Source organism: Bos mutus, chromosome 2 (genome assembly GCF_027580195.1).
Source record: "Bos mutus isolate GX-2022 chromosome 2, NWIPB_WYAK_1.1, whole genome shotgun sequence".
NCBI lineage: Eukaryota > Metazoa > Chordata > Mammalia > Artiodactyla > Bovidae > Bos > Bos mutus.
Window position 1 is genome coordinate 104,150,431 of NC_091618.1, and position 20,846 is coordinate 104,171,276.

The following is a 20,846-nucleotide window of genomic DNA, read 5'->3' on the forward strand; positions in this document are numbered from 1 at the left end:
ATAAGATAGCTCACTTGGGAAGTCTTCCTGAGTTTATGGTACAAAGACTCTGAGAATCTGACACACATCCTAAGCAGAACTGGGTAAAATTTACCATAACTCTTCAATGACAAATTTACCATAACTCTTCAATGACTGATTGATGAATTACACTGTCTTTTGTAATCCATAAACTTGATCCTATTTTGAAGATTCCTGGCACTGTACCATCCTCTGGTAACAACACTCTTAGGCCATTGTTTAATTTTTGACTTTAAATTCTGGGAATCAAAATGGTGGGGCATCAGGCTGATTTCAGACAAAGGGTCATGGCATACAATGTAAAGAGCAGTAGATAACTACACAGTCTTTACTTTCATGAGGTAGCATCATAAAAACCAGACTGCCAGGCTACGATAAGAAAGTGGGTCTGGATTATAATTGGATTATTAGTTTGAGAAACACTAAGAACGTCAACTGCCATGGCCAAACAAACATCTTGCGGGAGCCCCCATCTGAAACTGGAAGATAACCCCCTTAGATTTAAGTTACTCCCTTAAAAAAAAAAAAAAAAAGGAAGGAAGAAACCAATGGAACAGATAGGCTTGTCTTTTTTTCTGCTACCGTCTATAATTCTCTCCATTTCATGGAGCCATTATGAACTTAAAAGTAGGTCCTATATAAAAGACTTTGAAAAGACCATGGAAAACAATATTAGCCTTAGGATGAATTCCATTTAAACATTCCAACAGAGCTATTTCTCTAATAAAAACTATTTTCTTGAAAGCAATTCCAGCAATGTGGATATATTTGGTAATTAGGCAGAAAGTCAGAGGGGGGCGAGGGAAGTCATTGTTTTCAAGATTTTGCTTTTAATATGACTACAAACCCAGAGTCATTTAAAATTCTCTGTGTTGACTTCTTTATCCAATTATTTCCCAACTTCTAAAAGTTATTTTTTAATTTAAGGTTTGATTGACATTAATAGGATCTAATGAAATTTATTTTAAATCAACTCTAAGCATACAATGACTTTAAGAAGAAAGAGGAGCTTAACTTCTAGTCAAGTTCATTTTGAAGAATATATAATAGACTCCAACCAACACTTTCACAAGTACGTGCTGCCTGGACACCTTTTATTCACCTGAAGTGAAAAGTCTGTCATCTACTAATAAAACTGTTTCCTTCAAAGATGTTCTGTCCCCAGTACCCCTGGCTTTAGGAAGTTGCTTCTGTGCTGCTGAAAGTCTTTAGTAGGCAGTTAACTCTGATCAAGGGGTAGGGCATGGATCACCTTAATATTTCCCTGTCCTATGGAGGTTAAGGCACCAAAATATGTAAGAGTTCTAACTGAAGGAAAGGGGAAAAAGACACCATGTACCTGGGACAGTCTACACGAACAAATCTCCCCTTTTCTAAGTCTCTGATTTTTTTCTGATTCTATATGGAAATGGAATTTCTTCAAAGAGAATGGGAATATTTCTGTTTGTTGCTACATGAAGAGTTTACATGTATATATGAAAAAGAAAGGAAAATAAAGCAAGAGGCCAAAATTCTTGGGGGAGACTATATCTAATAAACAGCATATAATGGAAACAAGAAGGGTACTTCTGGTTGAGCCAACATAACATAGACTAGTCTTCCCCTCCTCCTTGCCGATAAACTGGAAATAACACAATAGACAACCAAAGGAGATGATCAAAAGCTACCTCTAACCCTAGGTGAGCCCAGCTGCACCAGCCATGGGGATCAAATCAGCACCTCATTGACAACAAGCTGCCAGTCCCCTATTAGACAGTCTCAAATGTGTCTGTGCTGGCAGGCCCAGGCTTCCTGTAACTGATTATTTTTAAATATAAAACAGATCATATCACTTGCCCGTTTGATTCCATGGTGGTTTCTCATTGGTTCCATGCTAAAGGATTTCACTGATGCTGGCCTGTATTTCCAGCCTCATCTGGAAAAGCCTTGCCATAATTGAAACAAACAGGGAACATGGATGTGGTAGCAGAATAATGGGCCATATATGTCCACATCCTGGAACCTGTGAATATAATACATCAGGCTAACTGTGTGGGTTTAACAGTCGCGTCTGACTCTTTGCGACCCCATGGACTGTACCCCACCAGGCTCTTCTGTCCATGGAATTCTCCAAGCAAGGATACTTGAGTGGGTTGCTAGGCTAGCTGGCAAAGGGGAAATAAGGTTGCAGATATGATTAAGGGTGTTGATCAGCTGACTTTGGAATGACATGATTGTCTTAGATGATCCTGGTAGATCCAGTGTAATCACAAGGATCCTTATCCAGAGCCAGAAGAGAGAATCGGAAAAAAGGGAGCATGGAAAGAACTCAGCAGGATATTGCTGCCTTTAAGGATGGAGAAGGTGTCATGAACAGTCTCTAAAGGCTGGAAAGGGCAAGAAAACAGATCCTCCCTTAAAGCCTCCAAAAAAGAATGGAGCCCTGTTGACACCTTTTTAGGCCAATAGACCCATTTCAGATGTCTGAATGACAGAGGTGAAGGATAATAATTTTGTGTTTTAAGCCACTATGATGGTAGTATGTGTTATAGCAGCTATAGAAAACTGATACAACATAGCCTCTTTAAACTGGGCATCTGGGACTTGAAAGAGACTGAGAAGAGTCAAACAGTAAGAAGGCACAATCTTCCAGAAACAGCATTCTGGATATAAAAAGAACAAAGCTTTCAGTATATTTCACCATTTCTCAGACAGACATCTGTTTTTAGACTAACAATCTGTATTATAACCTATGGCATCTTACATTCACTGTGGACCAAGCAACTTGCCATTGCCTGAAATTGATGGGATTAAAAAGTCATTAGCATCAAACCTTGCAAAGGGATTGCCAGTGGCTAGAAAGAACCTCACAGACCATGGCAGAGCACTCATCTGCCTCCCCAAAGCTCTTGAAGGCACAGAGCTGGATAATCTGTGAAAAATATAAGTATCCATGACTCTGAGATGAAAATGATTCAGAAAAGTCAGATTTAGAATATGAAGAAGTTTCATGAATACCTTAACTAATTTATTTCATAAATATATGTGTGTGTGTGTGTGTACATACACAAAATTGATAACTTCAACAAAAATGATGAGAAGCAGGACTACAGGCCTAAATAAATCTAAATACTCAAATGAAAATAAAAATTATAAGTGATGTGAAACCTCACATCATAATTTTATTGCCATAATTCTTATCTTTCTAGTTACATAAAAATAATGGAGCATCCTAATAAAATCAATGGCATGTTAGAGTCACTGAAGGACTTTTAAAGGAAGTGGGTTTACCGCCTGCTTCTGTGTTGGGTATTTGAATTTGAGCCCATGAGAAGGGAGAAAGTCTTGCTATACAATGTTGGAAGGTATCTCCTCAATCAGCCTAGCTAGACTTCCAGAGTTCTGATGGAAGGGGAGAGAAAATCAGACACCTTAAGATATTTTCTCTACCATAACTGTGATGGAATAAAGTCTTCCAAATAGTGCCAGCTTCTTTATCTGTGAAAGGAGGGGACTGGATGAAGTCAGTGGTTCTTAATCAGGCAGACACTTGGAACTCAGTCACTAAGTCAGGATCCAAGAGGATGCAGCTGGGCACATGGAGCCTCAGAAAGCACCTCCTGTGATTCCAATGCATGTCTCTGGTTACCAAGTTACTACTGCCTTGACTGGTTGGTTTCCAAGACACTCTAAAGTACTTCTCTCTTTTTCACTTTGTTTGTTTGTTTTACATTTTATGACAATGAGAGCAACATACAAGTGATTAGTGACTACTTATCATGAGGGTTTCAAAGAATTAATAAGATTTGCTGAAATAAAAATCATGACAGCCATGTTGACAATAGACTATTTGAGAAACAAACAAATTTCTAATAAAAAGGTAACCATAGTTACCTTTCTGCCATAATACAAAAGGAAGAAAATTTCACAGTTAATCCAAAAGCTTTACATTACTTTTAAACACTTGCTTCCTACCACTTCACACCTACTAGGATGACTATTTTTAAAAAAAATAATGGAAAATAATATGTGTTCATGAGGTATGGAGAAGTTGGAATTCTTATACATTCCTAGTGGGAATATAAAGTGGTTTAGCCTCTGAGGAAAACATTTTGGCAATTAATCAAAAAGTTAAACATAGAATTACCATGTGCCCAGCAAATCCACTTTTAGGTATATATATAAAAATAAAAACTGTTACTCAAATAAATATGTGTATAGACATGTTCCAAACAGCACTATTCACAACAGTAAAAGGTAGAAACAATCCAAATACCCATGAATGGATAAATAAACAAATTGTTTACTTAACATATATGTATGTGTTAAACAATACACATACAATGGACTATTACTCAGCCATAAAAAGAACAAAGTACAGATATAAGCTGCTACAACATGGATGAAACACAAATTATGCTAAGTGAAGAAGCCAGATCCAAAATGTCACATATTGTATGATTTTGTTTGTATGGTGGTTTAGTTGCTAAGTCATGTCCAGTTCTTTGTGATTCCATGGACTGTAGCCCCCCAGGCTCCTCTGTACCTGGGATTCTTCAGGCAAGAATATTGGAGTGGACTGCCATTTCCTTCTCCAGGGATCTTCCCGACCCAGGGATCAAACCCAGGTCTCCTGCACTGCAGGCAGATTCTATGCTGACTGAGCTACTGGAGATGCACAGAACATGTGCCACCCAACGTGGGGCCTGAACCCATGACCTGAGATTAAGAGTCGCATGCTCTACTGACTGAGATAGCCGGGCACTTCTATTTCTGTGAAAAATCCAAATTGGTAAATCCATAGAGTAAAAACATGGTTGCCAGAGGCTGAGAGTAACTACTTACTGGGCACAGAGTTGCATTTTGAGTGAAGAAAATGTTTAGGAACTAGACAGAGGTGGCAGTTGCACCATATTTTGAATGTACGCAACGCCCCTAATTTGTTCATATTAAAAAGAGTTAATTTGGTTAATTTTATGTTACAAGCATTTTACCTCAATTAAAAAAAAAAAAGGAAAAGGACAGAACATAAGATTTTGCTCCAAGCCTGGTATGACAACTACTAATTCTGATCCTGATTATTCTGCCCTTCTTAAAATGAAATGGGTGATGTTTTATAATTATAAATTTAAAATTGTGCTAAATTTACTAGCATACAAGTTTTGAAAATACATGTGCTTTCTATATATCCAGGAAGGTATGATCTGTGTCTCTCTTCCCTACCTAATTTCAGAACATTCTTACTCCTTGTCAAAATGTTTGCCAATAAATTTTGCTTATGGAAGCTAGAATTCTTACTTAGCACAAAGGTGAATATTTGAATAATACAGCTATAGTAAAATTTTAAAAATAATTTGCATTAAACTAAAAAGCAATTCACACAATACTTAAATAAAACGTAAAACAACACATTAAACATATCCAGGTGGGCACATTTTAAAATACACTTTACTTAGAATTGATGACAATGTTTCTAAAATGCAGACTAAGTAAACAGGGGAAATTTCAGTCAGTTTTACTGACTATATGTGTAACAGTCTTACCAAAAAACAAAAATCAGAACATTTCTAAAAATGGAAGCCTCCACACACACGAGATAAATGCATTAGGTTATTCCACGCTACTCTGGAAATGTTTACCTTTTAGATAAAAAATAAAATACATAAATATGGTAGTGGTTATTTTTCTTTTTCCTCACAAAACCACACGAATTCAGAGTGAGTCTTCTGAGTTTTGATATACAGCCATTTTCAAACTTTGATGGTACTCCCAGCAATTTTTAATAGAAATTCACACCTGCCTCGAGATTACCTTAAGCAATCTAATCGCGGTCACCCAGCACGTCCTACTCTGCTCTTCTTCTGCACAGAGCATTTTCAGGTCTCGGGGCCCTCCCGCTTTGTTAGGCTAGAAGGCCACAGCACATTGTTTATCGTTAATGCATATCTTGAAGGTAACACCTGTTGAAATAAAAGCCACTAAAATTCTCCTATATATAAGAGAAAGCTGTCTCTTTTTAAAAGAAATTAAAAGAAACTCAAGCTTACCTAAAAGGCTGAGGCTTGCTTTATTCATCTAGCAAAATATTAAGCCTGTACCTTAAAGCAGAATCCATAGTTAGTCGGTGCTCCGTGTTTTTTTTTGCCTGCCAGTGACACATAAATATCACTATTGCCAAATTCGCTGAAAAACTGCAAATGCCGTGGTTCCTTAAAAAAATATACATGTGTGTGTTGAAATGGGTACATATATTTTACACTACCTTTTGTATTTCTATTATATTATGTAATTTATACCTTGGTAAACATTATCTCAAATAATACCATAGAAACAAAAGGAGAGGAAAACTAAGTCACCATATCCTTAGATAACCAGGAGCTGAATATGAGATTATTTAAGAAGAGGTGACCTGTTTACAGTTTAACTTCCAATATACCAAAAAATATATCTCCATATTTATTTTTTTTTAATTTTATTTTATTTTTAAACTTTACACTATTGTATTGGTTTTGCCAAATATCGAAATGAATCCGCCACAGGCAAAATGACTCGCTTTAACCATCACTTCAAGAAATCTGAGGGAAAGAAGAAAGAGAGCAAAGAACAGCTTTTGAAAATGTTTTCTTTATCTGGGTTTCAAATAATGGTAGTTCCTCAGAGGGAAGAAGGGTGGTTTAAGCTTCTGCAGCAGTAAAAGAAAAGAAAGAAAAAAGAAACAGATGAAGATCCCTGCTGCATTGAGAAACGATCACTCCTCATGTTTGTGTACTGCCTCACACACCACAGCAAGCAATGAGGGAGGCAGCACGACACCCTTCTTTTATAAAAGCAAGGGAGCCTGTACAGATAAATGCAGGGAAATTACCTGGCGATGGAATTGTATGATTTTCAAGGCAAAATGGAATCATGAAGGGCTATTTTTTCTCTGGGAAAGCCATGAGATTTAGAGTTGGTCATGGGAAATCTGGGTCATACTCTTCTGTGATAGGTTAATAACTTGGAGAAATGCTTAATTCTGGGGTTGAATGTATAATCAAAACTGAGCAAAATGCACTTGTTCTTTAAAATCTTGCTACTAGCAGTCTCAGACCAGCAGTATCATCAGCACCTGGGAGTTTATTAAAAATGGAAAATCTCAGGGCCCACCCCAGATCTGCTGATTCAAAACCAAAATCTATAGTTTAACAAGAACTCAAGTGATTATATGCACTGAAAGACAAAGCAGAACATTCAGCAATTTGAGCAACCCATTCAAATCCAAATCCAAAAAAATTCAGTCATTGGACAGTAGGCTGGCTATCCCATCAAGAGTTTCTGTTGTACGCAACTGTTTCTCTATGTGTCACTGTTCTTTAGGCACTTTAACCCAATGAATGAATATAGTTCCCAACTCCATGGAAGAATGCAGCAGAAAAGAAAATTGTTAGAGACCCAATCTAGGGTTCTGGGAGAAGGGAGGAGGAGGAGGGAGAAAGGTACTCTCACTGGCATGGCCTTTAAAACTTTATTCCTTGATAGAAACTTTGCTCATAAAAATGTCTGATTTCTATGAAGATGGAATAAAACCATTCCTGCCCACTGATACTGTAGAAGTCAATGTAGCTGAGTCCTTTGGATGTGAGAAAAAGGCAACTCAAGAAATACTGGAAGGCCATAAGAGGCATGATCAGCTTCTTCTCTTGAGTTTTTTTCCACTAGTTTGGATGGTATCACTGACTCAATGGACATGAGTATGAGTAAACTTCAGGAGTTGGTGATGGACAGGGAGGCCTGACGTGCTGCAGTCCATGGGGTAGCAAAGAGTTGGACATGACTGAGCGACTGAACTGAACTGAAGTGCAGACGTATCAAGGTTTACAACACTATTAGACTGCAGGCTGAGCTGGCACGGTTAGCAAAGCTATGCATGCACACGTGTACATAAGGGGGGAGGTGGACAGCAGGGTACTTAGATATTTCTCTGTAAATGTAAGTCACAGCCATTCCTCCAAGGCTTGCAAAAGTGTTTATGCAACTCCTGTGCAGCCTACATCTTCACAAAGTAAAATAAACAAGACCCTTCTCCTAGAAAAAGGGAAGGAAATGGTCACTTTGCCAGGCAGGTATGCCATATTAGACTTTAGACAACCTACATGATTTGTATCAAAGTCATAATCCTTGGGGTTATCTAATATATGGAATTCCTTTTTTGAGGGAGAAGGTAAAATCATTTTCATGTATAAACTACAGAACACATGCTTATTAAGCACAGGCTAGAGAGAAGACCGGGCTTCCCTGGTGGTTCAGAGGTAAACAATCTACTGCAATGCAGGACATGCAGGTTCAATCCCTGGGTTGGGAAGATCCCCTGGAGGAGGAAATGGCAACCCACTTCAGTATTCTTGCCTGGGAAATCCCATAGTCAGAGGAGCCTGGCAGGCTACAGTCCATGGGGTCTCAAAGAGTTGGACGTGCGTGCTGTGTGCTAAGTTACTTCAGTTGTGTCCAACTCTTTGCGACCCCATGGACTACAGCCCCCCACAACCCCCAGGCCCCTCTGTCCATTCTCCAGGCAAGAATACTGGAGTGGGTTGCCATTTCCTTGTTTAAGAGTTGGACACGACTTAGCTAATAAACAACAGAAAGAAGGCTGTTATGTATGAGGCCCAGTAAAGTCAGACACCACGCTGAGGAGAGCTAAAGCATGACCTGAGGATAGAGGTTTGATACTTGTAATGCCACCCAGCCAAGGGGGAACCACGGCAAGGATAAGAGCATGGCTCCAACAGATGGAATAAGAGCTGTCTTATTATGTAATCAGTAGGAAAAGAAAGGAGCCAGGTGAAAGAAAAAGATAATGGGCAGTGGATGTTCATGAGAAACCAATTAAAGAATTCAGGAACTGAGGAGATACTATCATATCTTCCAGTGAAGAATCACTGGAAAGACAGTGAAAGAAACACGGTCCCTGGATTTAGAATCTATTTTTCTCCCATGTTAAAAGTAAAAAGGTGACCCAACACACATTTGTTTAAAACTAACTTCATATATTACTTCATACATTAGGAACACTGGGAAAAGAGAACGTTCGTTACAAAGGTTAAGGAAAAATCTAAAATCTTAATTACAAAAATGGATAATTATTCATCCTAACATTATCTACAATATAAAAATTTGAGAACTCGGTTTAAATCCTCAAGAAAAGTTAAATGCATCTATAAGATAGAATGGGGCTTCCCTGGTGGCTCAGAATACTAGTAGTCAAACTATATATACTTATAAATAAACATAAAAGATTTCTGTGAAGGAATGGGTTACTAAGTGGAGCTCTATTCCATGAAATATTCTACCACTTAAATCTTAAAGAAACACACACACACACACAAACACCTGCAAATCTTCATGCACAAGCGTGTGAGTAGCAACAAAGGAAAACTGTGTTTCAGGGAAGCCAGGAAACCATGCAAGAAAAATGGGGGAAAATATGGTATCATTACTTCTTTGCAACTCTGTAACTCCTGTTAGGACCACTGCCCAAATATCTAGTCTCCATCATTAGCTGTGTTCTGGGCATTTCCATTTGATGCTTCATCATCAATGCAATATATCTTGAACTAAGATCATTGTCTTTCTTCTAAGATGGTGACCTTGAAACAAATCTCCTATTCCTGTTTATTTCATCATTTTCTATTTATTTTCCTTTCGTGTCCTTCTCTAAGAACATTAAGTGCTTCCTCTTCTTTCATATCAACTGTCAACAAAGCTTGGCCATTTGCCATTTGATCTTACATCCACCCCTTTCTTCTCTCTCCACTGCTCATCCTAGGTTAGATCTCATCACCTCCATCCTTGATTAATGAAATGATCATCTAATTAGCACTAATCAGCATCTGTACCTCAACTCAATCAATCATTCTTTCTCCCTTCCCTGCTAACTACCCCCCCATCCCCCCTGCTCCCTTCCCCTCTTCATTTTTCTGTCTCTCTAGTTGATTTTTTAAGCTTCCTATGGCCATACTAATCTTCTTACAACCTGATCATTTCAGTCTTCACCCAAAATTAAAAGATCTGTCCATGTCCTAACCTGAAGAAACTGTGAATGTGACCTCCTTTTTTTCTGCAAAGGGGTCTTTGCAGATGTAATTAAGTTAAGGATCTAAAGATGAGATCTTCCTAGATTATCTGGGTGGGCTCTAAATCCATGACAAGTGTCCTTATCAGAGACACACAGAGAAAGGAGAAGATGGTGTGAAGAGAGAGGCAGAGACTGGAGGCAGCCACAAACAAAGGGAAACCTAGAGCCAGGACTAGCCAAGACAGAAAGCAGTACTACAATGTAAAGGATCAAATATTGAAAATGAGAAATAAATAATGAACATCTTCAGCATATAAGAAAAACAAGAATTTGCAGACTGAATGTGTATGTTGAGAATCAAGCCAGGTTTAGCAGAATATATTTGAACATACCAAGAAATATGCCAGGAAATGACTAAATACCGAAGATGATAATAAAATTTGAAAACGAGCCAGAGAAAAATGACAGATTACCCATCAAAAAGCAACAATGTTGTCAGTGACAAGACAGAGGCATGAACATAGAATTAAACTCTCATGAAAACTCTCAAAAGTAGTTTTACTTAAAAGGAATCTATGCATTGCATAAAATATCAAGACACAGAATGCAGGCATATGGTGTAGTCGGCAACTACTAGGCTCCATAGAAACAGTCTACCTAGTGCTAGCACTAAGGCAATTATACGCATATGTGATTCTGTGTGTGTGTAGGAACATCAGCACAGCCATGTCTGTGTAACTGTATACATAGATAGGTATGCATACACAAACACACAAACACATACATCCACCTGATCATAACACAACTTCCTCTAGGAATTTACAGTCTAGGTGAGGAGGCAAAACTGACACACACAAAGCAATTAATAAGCAGTTACAGACTCAGCTAAATGTTATTAACTGCTCAACATCAACAGGTCAGTAATATGAACCTGGGTAAAAAGAAAAGATGTGAACTCTGATGGGCTTCAAAACCCCAGCCTTGATAAGAAAAACGAGGGTGGATTCAGAGTGGGGGAAAAATGAGCAAGGAATGTGATACTGAAACAAGAGCATCCAAATTCCATCAAAGGATGTATATTGAAACTAGTGGAAAATAAAGCTGAATAATTAGTTTTTAAACAGGTTATGGCAAATGTTTGGAATCTTAAAAAAAAAATACCAAATATCAATACCATGTAATAAAATAATAAATAAAACAAAGTAAAGTCCATTTTAACTTACAACTTCCATATAATTCATAATATATCATTGATATTACAATTTACCTTTGATGTCCCTTTAGTAGAAAAATATAAACCGGATCTTCTTAAAAGGAAATAAATCTTTTTCCAGGACTTCTTTCCCTGTTCTTTTGCATGTAAGAAGCCATGGATTTCAGGATATGTGCTTGAACTTAGAAACATCTGGAAGAAAAATTAGACACTCTGATATAGTTTCTGAATCAATGATACTGTAGCTTTATACTTCAAATAGAAATGTGCACCTTCAAACAGGACTTACACCACTTATACACCGCTATGGAAATGGGGATATATATACACAGAAAATAAATCAGTCTTCTGAAACCCTCAGGCAAGTTCCAAATGGAAATATGCTCACAAAATATATATTCTGAGTGATCAGTACTTAGTCAAACACCAAAATTATAAGCTATTTCAATGTCCATTTGAAAAGTTCAACTTCGTCTTGATACTTTTCATCTCATTCTTTAATAAAAGGCGAAAGATTTATAAGATCTGGAGAGAAACCAGAGTATCCTTTCATCCCTTTCGGTGATTTCCCTCGAGATTATAGATTGACCTATCAACTTCAACTTCATCACAGTCTAAGTAAGACCACGATCCAGACTTCCATTATTCAGTGAATAAAGAAATTGAGCCAAATTCATCTCCTCAATGAAGGTAAAGCAAATAATCTCTTCTTCGTCCTCTATGGTTCTCAGTTGTGGGTGGGTATGGCAGGTTGTGTTTTCCAAAGAGAACTGCAACAGTAGCTCTTCTGCAAGTGTTACCCTGCTACTGAACCAAGAAATGAAGTTTCTCCACCCCCTTGAATCTGGGCAACGCTTGTGGCTGCTCTGATCTAAAGGATGTGGTGGGAGGGGCACACTGCTGATTCTAACTCTCTGTCCCTTAACTAGCCTGATGGCTTTCACTCATTAACTCTTGGAAGCTAGCTGTCATGTAAGAAACTGGACTACCCTGAGATGGCTGTATAGTGAGAAGCACAACGCAACTGGAAAAGCTCTAGAGGATGAGACATCATGTAGGGCTGGGGAGAGGTGAGAAAGAGAGAGGGAGAGGTGCCAAGCAATACCAGGCACATACAGTGAAAAGCCACTTTAGAAGTGGATCCATAACCCCTTTGGGAGTCAATCTGCCTCAGAAAACCATCCAGCTAAGCCCTTTCCAAATCCTGACCTACAAAACTTTTGACAAAATGTGAGTGGATACTTAAGCCATTACAGTTTGGCCTAGTTTACTACCCGGTGAAAAGTAGCTGAGACAGAGGGCATGTGTCAGTCAGGAAATGGAGAATGAAAAGGACTAGCTCTGAGTAGCTGTGCTCAGCATCCTTAGTTAAGACAGTGGAAATACATTAGTGTCTCATTAAAAGAAGAAAATAGAAACCTCTATGAATAAACTAATGCAAAATAGAAAAACTAAAACTAAAAGAAAGCATTATCTAAAACAACGTGACATATTTTTAAAAGGCTATTCAGGGAAATACCGAGAGTAGATAATGTTTTTTAAGTAAATTTAAAAAAAGTTTTAATTTAATGAGCCACAGATATTAATTAATTGACATGCAAAACAGGGAAGTAGGTTTTTTAGTTTGAGTGCTTTCCAAGTTATTAAACCAAACCAATTAAATTTTAAAAAGGGAGTCACAGAGGTCACACTAGAAAAAGAAGGAACGTTTTAAAAAGTGGAAATATTGCCTCAGTGGAGAGAAGAGGTCAGGGGCACATACAGGACTATCTGATTCCAAAGTTCTGATTTTTCTTGTTTTTTAATCTAACATTAAAGCAGTAAAACTAAATTATAGGAGAATTTGGGAAAGGAGGCGGAAGAACTCCAACCCACCACTCTCTCATAATCCAAATGCAAAGTATTAAGAGGCATGAGAGTGGGGGTCCTGGGGCACTACCTCCGCTGCAATTCACCCTAACATTCCATGGGGTGTCTGTGAAAACCCACTAGCTTTTGGAGAAATCTTGAGACCAATCATATGTCCAAAATATTTTGAAGCAAAAAATGAAATACAACCTATTAAAAATAAAAAGCCCACAGAAAAGAAATCTGTGATCCTCAGTGTATTTACCAATATATTCAAATATCAATATATTCAAAGTAATATCTATGCTGGAACTATTAAAAGTTTTCCTCATTTAAGATGAGAGAATATTGAGTGGATTCGAGGATGCCTGCTGTTTAAATCAAACAGCGACCATTATAAAGACACTGCTTACCATTAACCTGTTAACAAGTATAGTATCAAACATAAAATATCTGAAACCTTTTATTGTAATGCAAATGTCTTGGGAAAATGGTCACCTAAAGCCATAGCCAGTTTGGAAGAAATGCCCAACAGATGCAAAACTAAGGAAATGTTAAATACTTAGTATTCTTAACTCAGCCATTTCATATTTCAATCAGGTATTTCCATCATAGATAGTATTTCATTGAATTGCTAAATATTTTATCACAAACAGGATTAAAGGCATTTATTATAAAGTTAATAACAAATATCTGTTTGTAAAGGGTCTACAATTTACTGGAAATTTTGACTTTTTCAAACACTAACATATTCTTTAAATATGTCACAGAGCAAAACTCTGCAAATTTCCTTTTGTGATACACTTAAAATCCTTTGACAATTGTCCAAAACTGGAAAGAATAATATAGTGATGGGGTCTTTATTGACTTAGGGAACTCTTTATCTAGATTTTGTTTTTTCCTAATCTTTTCCAACTTTATCTCCATCAAAAATTAGTAATTTAAGACATAACATCCAAAATCTGGACATGTATAAATATGGATCTGACTGAATAGCCATTTCTCCAAAGAAGATATACAGATGGCACATGAAAAGGTACTCAGCATTGCTTATTATTAGAGAAATGTAAATCAAATCTACAATGAGGTATCACCTCACACTGGTCAGAATGGCCATCATTAAAAAGTATACAAATAATAAATGCTGGAGAGTGTGTGGAGAAAAGGGGACCCTCCTACACTGTTAGTAGGAATGCAAATTGGTACAGCCATTATGGAGAACAGTATGAAGATTCCTTAAAAAAACTAAAAATAGATCTAAAAATATGATCTTGTAAGCCCATTCTTAGGCATATATCCAGAGAAAAGCATAATTGGCAAAGATACATGCCTCCCAATGTTCATGGATGCGCTATTTACAATAGCCAAGACATGGAAGCAACCTAAATGTCCATTGACAGATGAATGAATAAAGATGTGATATATTTACATAATGAATATGGAATATTATTCAGCCATAAAAAGAATGAAATAATGCCATTTTAAGCAACATGAATGGACCTAGAGATTTTCATACTAAAAAGTGAAGTAAGCCAGAGAAAGATGAATAACATATAATATTGCTTATATGTATAATCCTAAAAAAAATTATATAAATGAACTTATATACAAAACAGAAACAGATCCACAGACATAGAAAACAAACTTATGGTTACCAAAGGGGAAAGCAGAGGATAAATTAAGAGTTTGGAAACAACATATACATACTACTATATATAAAATAGGTAACTAATAAAGACCTACAAGGACCTATACTCAATATTTTGTAATAGCCTATAAAAGAATCTGAAAAAATAGATATATACGTATGTATAACTGAATCACTTTGCTGTACACATGAAACTAACAGAACACTGTAAATCAACTATACTTCAATAAAAACAGAGAATTTTTAGTCTCATAAAGTAAAAAAAAAGGGGGGCATTGAAATGCAAGATGCAATTGCATAAAAATGCAATTTTATATCTACTTATAAAATTCGATAAATAAATAAATATGGACCTTACAGTTTCCCTTTATTATTTATTACTTACATACTTTATTGAAAATATATTTTACCTGCAAAATCTGTGTGGGGGATATTTCACCATTGGTTTCAGTTGCAAAAGACACCATATGCTCTGGAAAAAAATACTAACGAAAAGATACATGTTACATTCTCCCAAAAGCCATGCCAGAAAAGACGGAACTATGACCAACAGAGTAATCTAAAGCAAAAGCTCTTAAATCAGTGTTTTGAAAATTCACCCAAAGCACTTTTTAAAATGCCAGTCCCTGAATCTAACCAATACACAGGTACCTTACATGAGGCAGACACTCTCAGGGAGTGCCGACACATGAAGACCCGTGTACCTCCAGTTACAAAACACTGCCCTCAGGCTGCTCGTGTGTGAGCTCCCATGCCTTGTCCCAGAGTCCTGCAACCACTCTAGCAGGTACTGAAGGACTCTTTTATAAACTCAAGGCTCACAGAAGTAGAGTATCTACCCAAGGTCACAGCCACATTATAAAGGAGCCAGGACTTGACTAGAGGATCAGGTTGCTAAAAGGACAGTTTTTTCTACCTACTGTTTTCCCAAACCTGTTTAATCATAAAATTCACCCAGAAAAGCTGTTTAAAATAGGAATTCCCGGGCCTCAATCCTGGAGTGTCTGATCAGTAGGTCAGGGTAGATCTGGTCCTGTATTTTTAATAAGCACTATCCCCTCCCCCAAGAAACTTTTATGATCAGGCAAGTTTGGAAAATCACATGCCACTATACTTCCTCTCATTTCCTGGAGAAGGAAATGGCAACCCACTCCAGTGTTCTTGCCTGGAGAATCTCAGGGGTGGGGGAGCCTCATGGGCTGCCGTCTATGGGATCGCACAGAGTCGGGGACACGACTGAAGAGACTTAGCAGCAGCATACTTCCTCTAGGACAGGGTTTTTGAATAGTAGCTCTATTAACATTGTTTAATAACACTGTACTGGGGGGACTGTTCTGTGCATTGCAGAATGCTTAGAGCATCCCTGGCCTCCCACTAGCAGCCCCCCTTCCCCTCAGTATGACAACCAAAAAGGTCTTCAGACATCATTATCAATCACTCTCAGTTGAGAACCACTACTCTAAGTCTACAAAATAAATCTATAGCCTTATTTAAATTAAAAAAAATTAGATAAACCAAAAATGAGCACTAAATCATATGTCTTTAATGATGACTTTTAAATTTCTTGCTTTTAATAAAGATTCACAACAAGAAAACAGTTTCCTTTTAAATTCTATTTAGTTTTTATTAGGACTCTAATTTTATTCGTCAAAGATCATCCCATTATGTTTCTATTAATAGGTTCAAATAAAGAGAACGTAAGAGGCCTTTCTGGGTTTGAAAATATTCTATTATGGTGTGTATCATATATTTTTCATTAAGTATATCATTTCAATCCAATTATCCAAAACTTAGTGTAAAAATATGCTACAGCTGCAGAGACAAAAACAATTTAAAATAATGAGCCCAGAGGCTATTCTGACTTCTCTAGATCACTAGTCTTCATTAGTATGTGACATACATTTATTTTCTTTTAAAAAGAACTATAATGAAAGTAGTATTTACTAGATAATGGACTGGTATTTATCTCATTTCTTCTTAGCTCAGTAATTATTGCACTGAAAACAAAATAATCTGGAACAGCAAGATGCTTGTCAATCTAAACTTCTGGTTAAGTTTCAACACTCCTAACAAACATAAATCTGTTTTTCCTTTAGAATTTTTCTTAATTTCCTAAGTTCTGCAAAAGACTTAAACCATAGTATCTTGGAACCTGCTTGGGAGATATCTAATAATTCATTTCCCAAATCAAATGTAGTTTTTTTTTTTCTTAAAAGGCAATAAAAGAAAGCAACAGTTCCCCAAAACTATGTATATGAACTTCTGTGAGCATGTCGACTATAAGTTTAAAGGACTAGAATTCTTACCTACAATTTAACAAGTACAGAATTGTACTTTATCTATAGTGTACTTTTTCCTCACATAAAATAAAATAAAATTTAACTAAACTCATTTATTTTCCATAACTATTAATTGGGATTTCACTTACCATTGGGTTTTTAAAGAATTCATATTTGGCATAATTTTTTCTAAAGTATAGCTTATTTTCTTCTTCCATTCCCCAGTTAGATAGCACTTCAATCACCAGCTCGTGGTCTTCTATTGTTCTTTCTGTAAAGAATGTTCCAGTGAGCATGTCAACAGATAGATGGGTGGATGGATGGATGAATAGACAGGAAGATGGACAGGTAGGTAAACAAATATATATATGGACATATATATCCATACAAATATATAAAATATATTATGTATGTATCTTTATTAAACACAGCCAATTTAAACTCAATTCTGAAATAGCCAGAATGATAAAATTTTCATCAACTTTGAATTTGCAATGTCGATTTTACACCAAAGCAGTTTGTAACCCAAAGAGAAAAATGACATAAAATATCACAATGCACTTTTCACTAATTCTCAATCTCCTTTTACAGCTACGTAAATTATAAGTTTGTAACAAACCTGCATTAAGAATATGAGAGCTATTATTTTTCTCTAACTCATCATGGTGCCAAAAATTAAAATATTTGCCTCAAGGTTGAACAATTCATCCCATTAAGAGATGAAAAATTTTGACAGGTACAGTATGCATTTAAGACTCATAATCTGGATAGTTGAGAAAAATTAAAATAAATGCTTTAAAAAAGAAACTTTTAATGCAAGGACATACACTTTTTAAGAAACTTAATTTCGTGCGGTACTTTTTATTCTCAAAACTAATGTTCAGGCACTTTGTATTAACAAAGAAGATAATTAGGCAGGGTGGGAAGGCACTTAGGAGAAAAGGAACTTAAATGAAAAAAGCAATGGCATCTTTAAAGGGTGAACATAACACGCAAAACTCCTGTTTTAAAAAGAACCTGTGATGTTCACAGTGGTACTATTCATAATAGCCCCAAACTGGAAGCTATCTAAATGCCTATCAATGTGAGAATGAATAAGTAAATTGTGTAAAGGACACAGTGGAATATATACTACACAACACACAATTGCATGGATGAATTCCACAAACATTATAGTAATGAAAGAAGTCAGACACAAAGAATAACATTCTATTTTTATAAGTTTAAAACAAATACAACAGATCTACGGTGTTAGAAGTCAAGATAATGGGTACAGTGGGTGAGTGTGCAGGGGTGTGAGGGAACCACCGGGTAAAGGAGATATTCTGTTTCTTAATCTGGGTGTTAGATACTCAGGTACATATAATACAACATCTGAGAATCCATCAAGTTGTCTACATTTGTTCTTTTAGGGTAAGGTATATCACACTTCAATAAAAGGGTAAATAAAAGTGACTATGAAATTATTAATGCAAAATGGAGAAGAGTCAGATAAGAAATACAGAAATCCTCTGCTTTTTTTAGGTGCTTCATGAACCTTTTTGAAAAGAATCTGTCTCAGAAATTCAATACTCAGTAATAATCTATGACCTACAACACCCAAACCCTTGAAAGTAATGTCATACTTAAACAGAAGCTTATGCATCTGAAAGGAAGTTCTTGTAAGAGCTCTCAGTGAATATGGATGAGTTGGAACTAAGTGTGTATCAGTACTCTGGATTCTGTTCCTAACTCCGATCGTTCTTTTTCTGTCTCATTGACTAGCTCTGGTAGCTCCTGCTCTCCTAAGATGCAGTCCTTGGCTTGACTCTTTTCTTTCCCTTCTCTCAACTAATTCACTCTCCCTCCTCTTCAGCTATTAAGGCTGTCTGTCAAGTTCCTTGAATTGAAATCTCCAGCTGCAGTTGCTTTCACTGGCACTTCAATCCTAACTGCTAGACTTTCCACCACTGCAAACATAGTCTGTCTAAAACCAAAGTTCCGAAGGGTGGTTCCTCAAAATATTACACAATTCCAGCAGTTCCACTTCTGAGTACATAACCAAAAGAAGTGAAAACAAGGACTGAAACTGGTACTTGTACATCAGTGTTCACTGTAACATCATTCACAGTAGCCAGGAAGTAAAAACATCCTCACGCCCATCAACAAACGAAGGGGATAAACAAAGCGTAGTAAAGACATACAGTGGAATATTTAGCCGTAAAAAGAATGCAATCCTTACACGTGGTACAACATGGATGAACCTTAAAGACATTATCCTATATAAAATAAAACAGACACAAAAGAATAGATACCATATGATTCCATTTACATGCAGTACCTAGAACCGACAAATTTAGAGAGACAGAAAGTAGAATGGTGGTTGCCAAGGACCAGGGTGGGGGAGGAATGAGGAGAATGAGGGTTATTGTTTAATGGGTTCAGGGTTTCATTATGGGAAGACAAAAATGTTCTAGAGATGGACAGGGATGATGGCTGCACAACAATATAAATGTATATAATTCCAGTGAACAGTAAAATGGATAAAATGATAAATTTTATGTTACACACGTTTTCTCAAAAGTTGCTGAAAAAATTAAAAACTAAAAGTATCTCCCTTTTTCTCTCTCAAAGTGCTTTTTTTTTAAATTCTGCTACGTCTCTTACAACTCCATGTCCTCTCCAATGCCCTCCACTGTTGTTGACCCCAGACATTAGACTCTTCCTCCGAGTTTCTCACACAACCAACAACTCCTCACCCCCATTATTACCATTCCAATTTAGACCTTTGCCTTTTCCTAACTAATCTCCAAACCACTGTTTTCTCATTCTTCCAATACAACCTGGACCTTTATATCATAGGAAACCTCATAATACATTTGCATCAACGTGACCACTGCTCAAAAACTCATCTACTTCCTACTTGTTATGAGATAAATCCATGTAGTCTGGCAGTTTTCGCTTGTTCATTCATCTATCCATTCAACAAATATTTATTGAAGGCCTACCATGTGTCAGACATTCATCTTGGAGCTTGAAATTTTGTAGTCAACAAGACAGTAAGTAAGAAATCATTGCCTTGTGGGGCTCCTATTCTAATGTGAAGACATGAAAAAAAAAATCTAATGTAAATCTTAAATGGTGGCAATAAACACTATAGAGAAAAATGGATTGCAGAAGAGGGAGAGAGGAGGGAACAGGGGAAAGAAATTCATTTTCTAAAGCTTGTCAAGGGACTTCCCTGGTGGTACAGTGGTTAAGAATCCACCTGCCAATGCAGTGCACATGGGTTTGATTCCTGATCCAGCAAGATTCTACATGCCACTGAGCAGCTAAGCCAGTGCACCTCAACTACTGAGCCTATGCGCCTAGAGCCCGGGCTTCTCAACAATAAAAGCCACTGCAATGAGAAGCCTGTGCACTGCAACTAGGGAGTAGCCTCCACTCGCTGCAATTAGAGAAAGTCCACGCAGCAACAAAGACCCAGCACAGCCAAAAATAAATAACTAAAAAAAATTTTTTAATAATAAAGATTACCAAGGAAGGCCTTGTTGAGAAGGTAATGCTTAAACAAAAATCCAAAGGAAAAGAAGGCATGAGCCAAGCAGCTATTGAAAGTAAGAAATAGAAGAGACTCCCTGAAGCAAACAAAGGCTGGCATGTTTGAAGCAGGGCAAGGAGGCTAAGGTAGCTAAAGCTGAGTGAGCAAAGGGGAGGGAAGTACCAGGACGAGAGGTCAGGGAAGTAAAGGTGATGAGCTGGGGCAAATGGATAAAGCCATGCAGGTCAGAATAAGGATCTGGCTTTTCCTCTGAGTTAGATGAG

At 37.0% G+C, this 20,846-nt stretch overlaps 1 protein-coding gene across 6 annotated transcripts in view; it reads right to left on the reverse strand.

The window, feature by feature from the left end:
* The window catches only part of GRB14 (growth factor receptor bound protein 14), a 136,013-nt gene that overhangs the window by 12,952 nt on the left and 102,215 nt on the right, over positions 1-20,846 (reverse strand). For 4 of the 6 annotated variants that reach the window (XM_070357686.1, XM_070357666.1, XM_005896156.3 and 1 more), the window contains 5 exons: positions 17,192-17,313; positions 15,174-15,248; positions 11,322-11,459; positions 6,099-6,209; positions 5,812-5,907 (listed from right to left, as the gene is read on the reverse strand). In XM_070357686.1, coding sequence (XP_070213787.1) covers positions 5,812-5,907; positions 6,099-6,209; positions 11,322-11,459; positions 15,174-15,248; positions 17,192-17,313 — 542 coding nt within the window. The remainder of the gene's footprint in view (positions 1-5,811; positions 5,908-6,098; positions 6,210-11,321; positions 11,460-15,173; positions 15,249-17,191; positions 17,314-20,846) is intronic. The other 2 variants (XM_070357671.1, XM_070357678.1) reach the window with 2 other exon arrangements.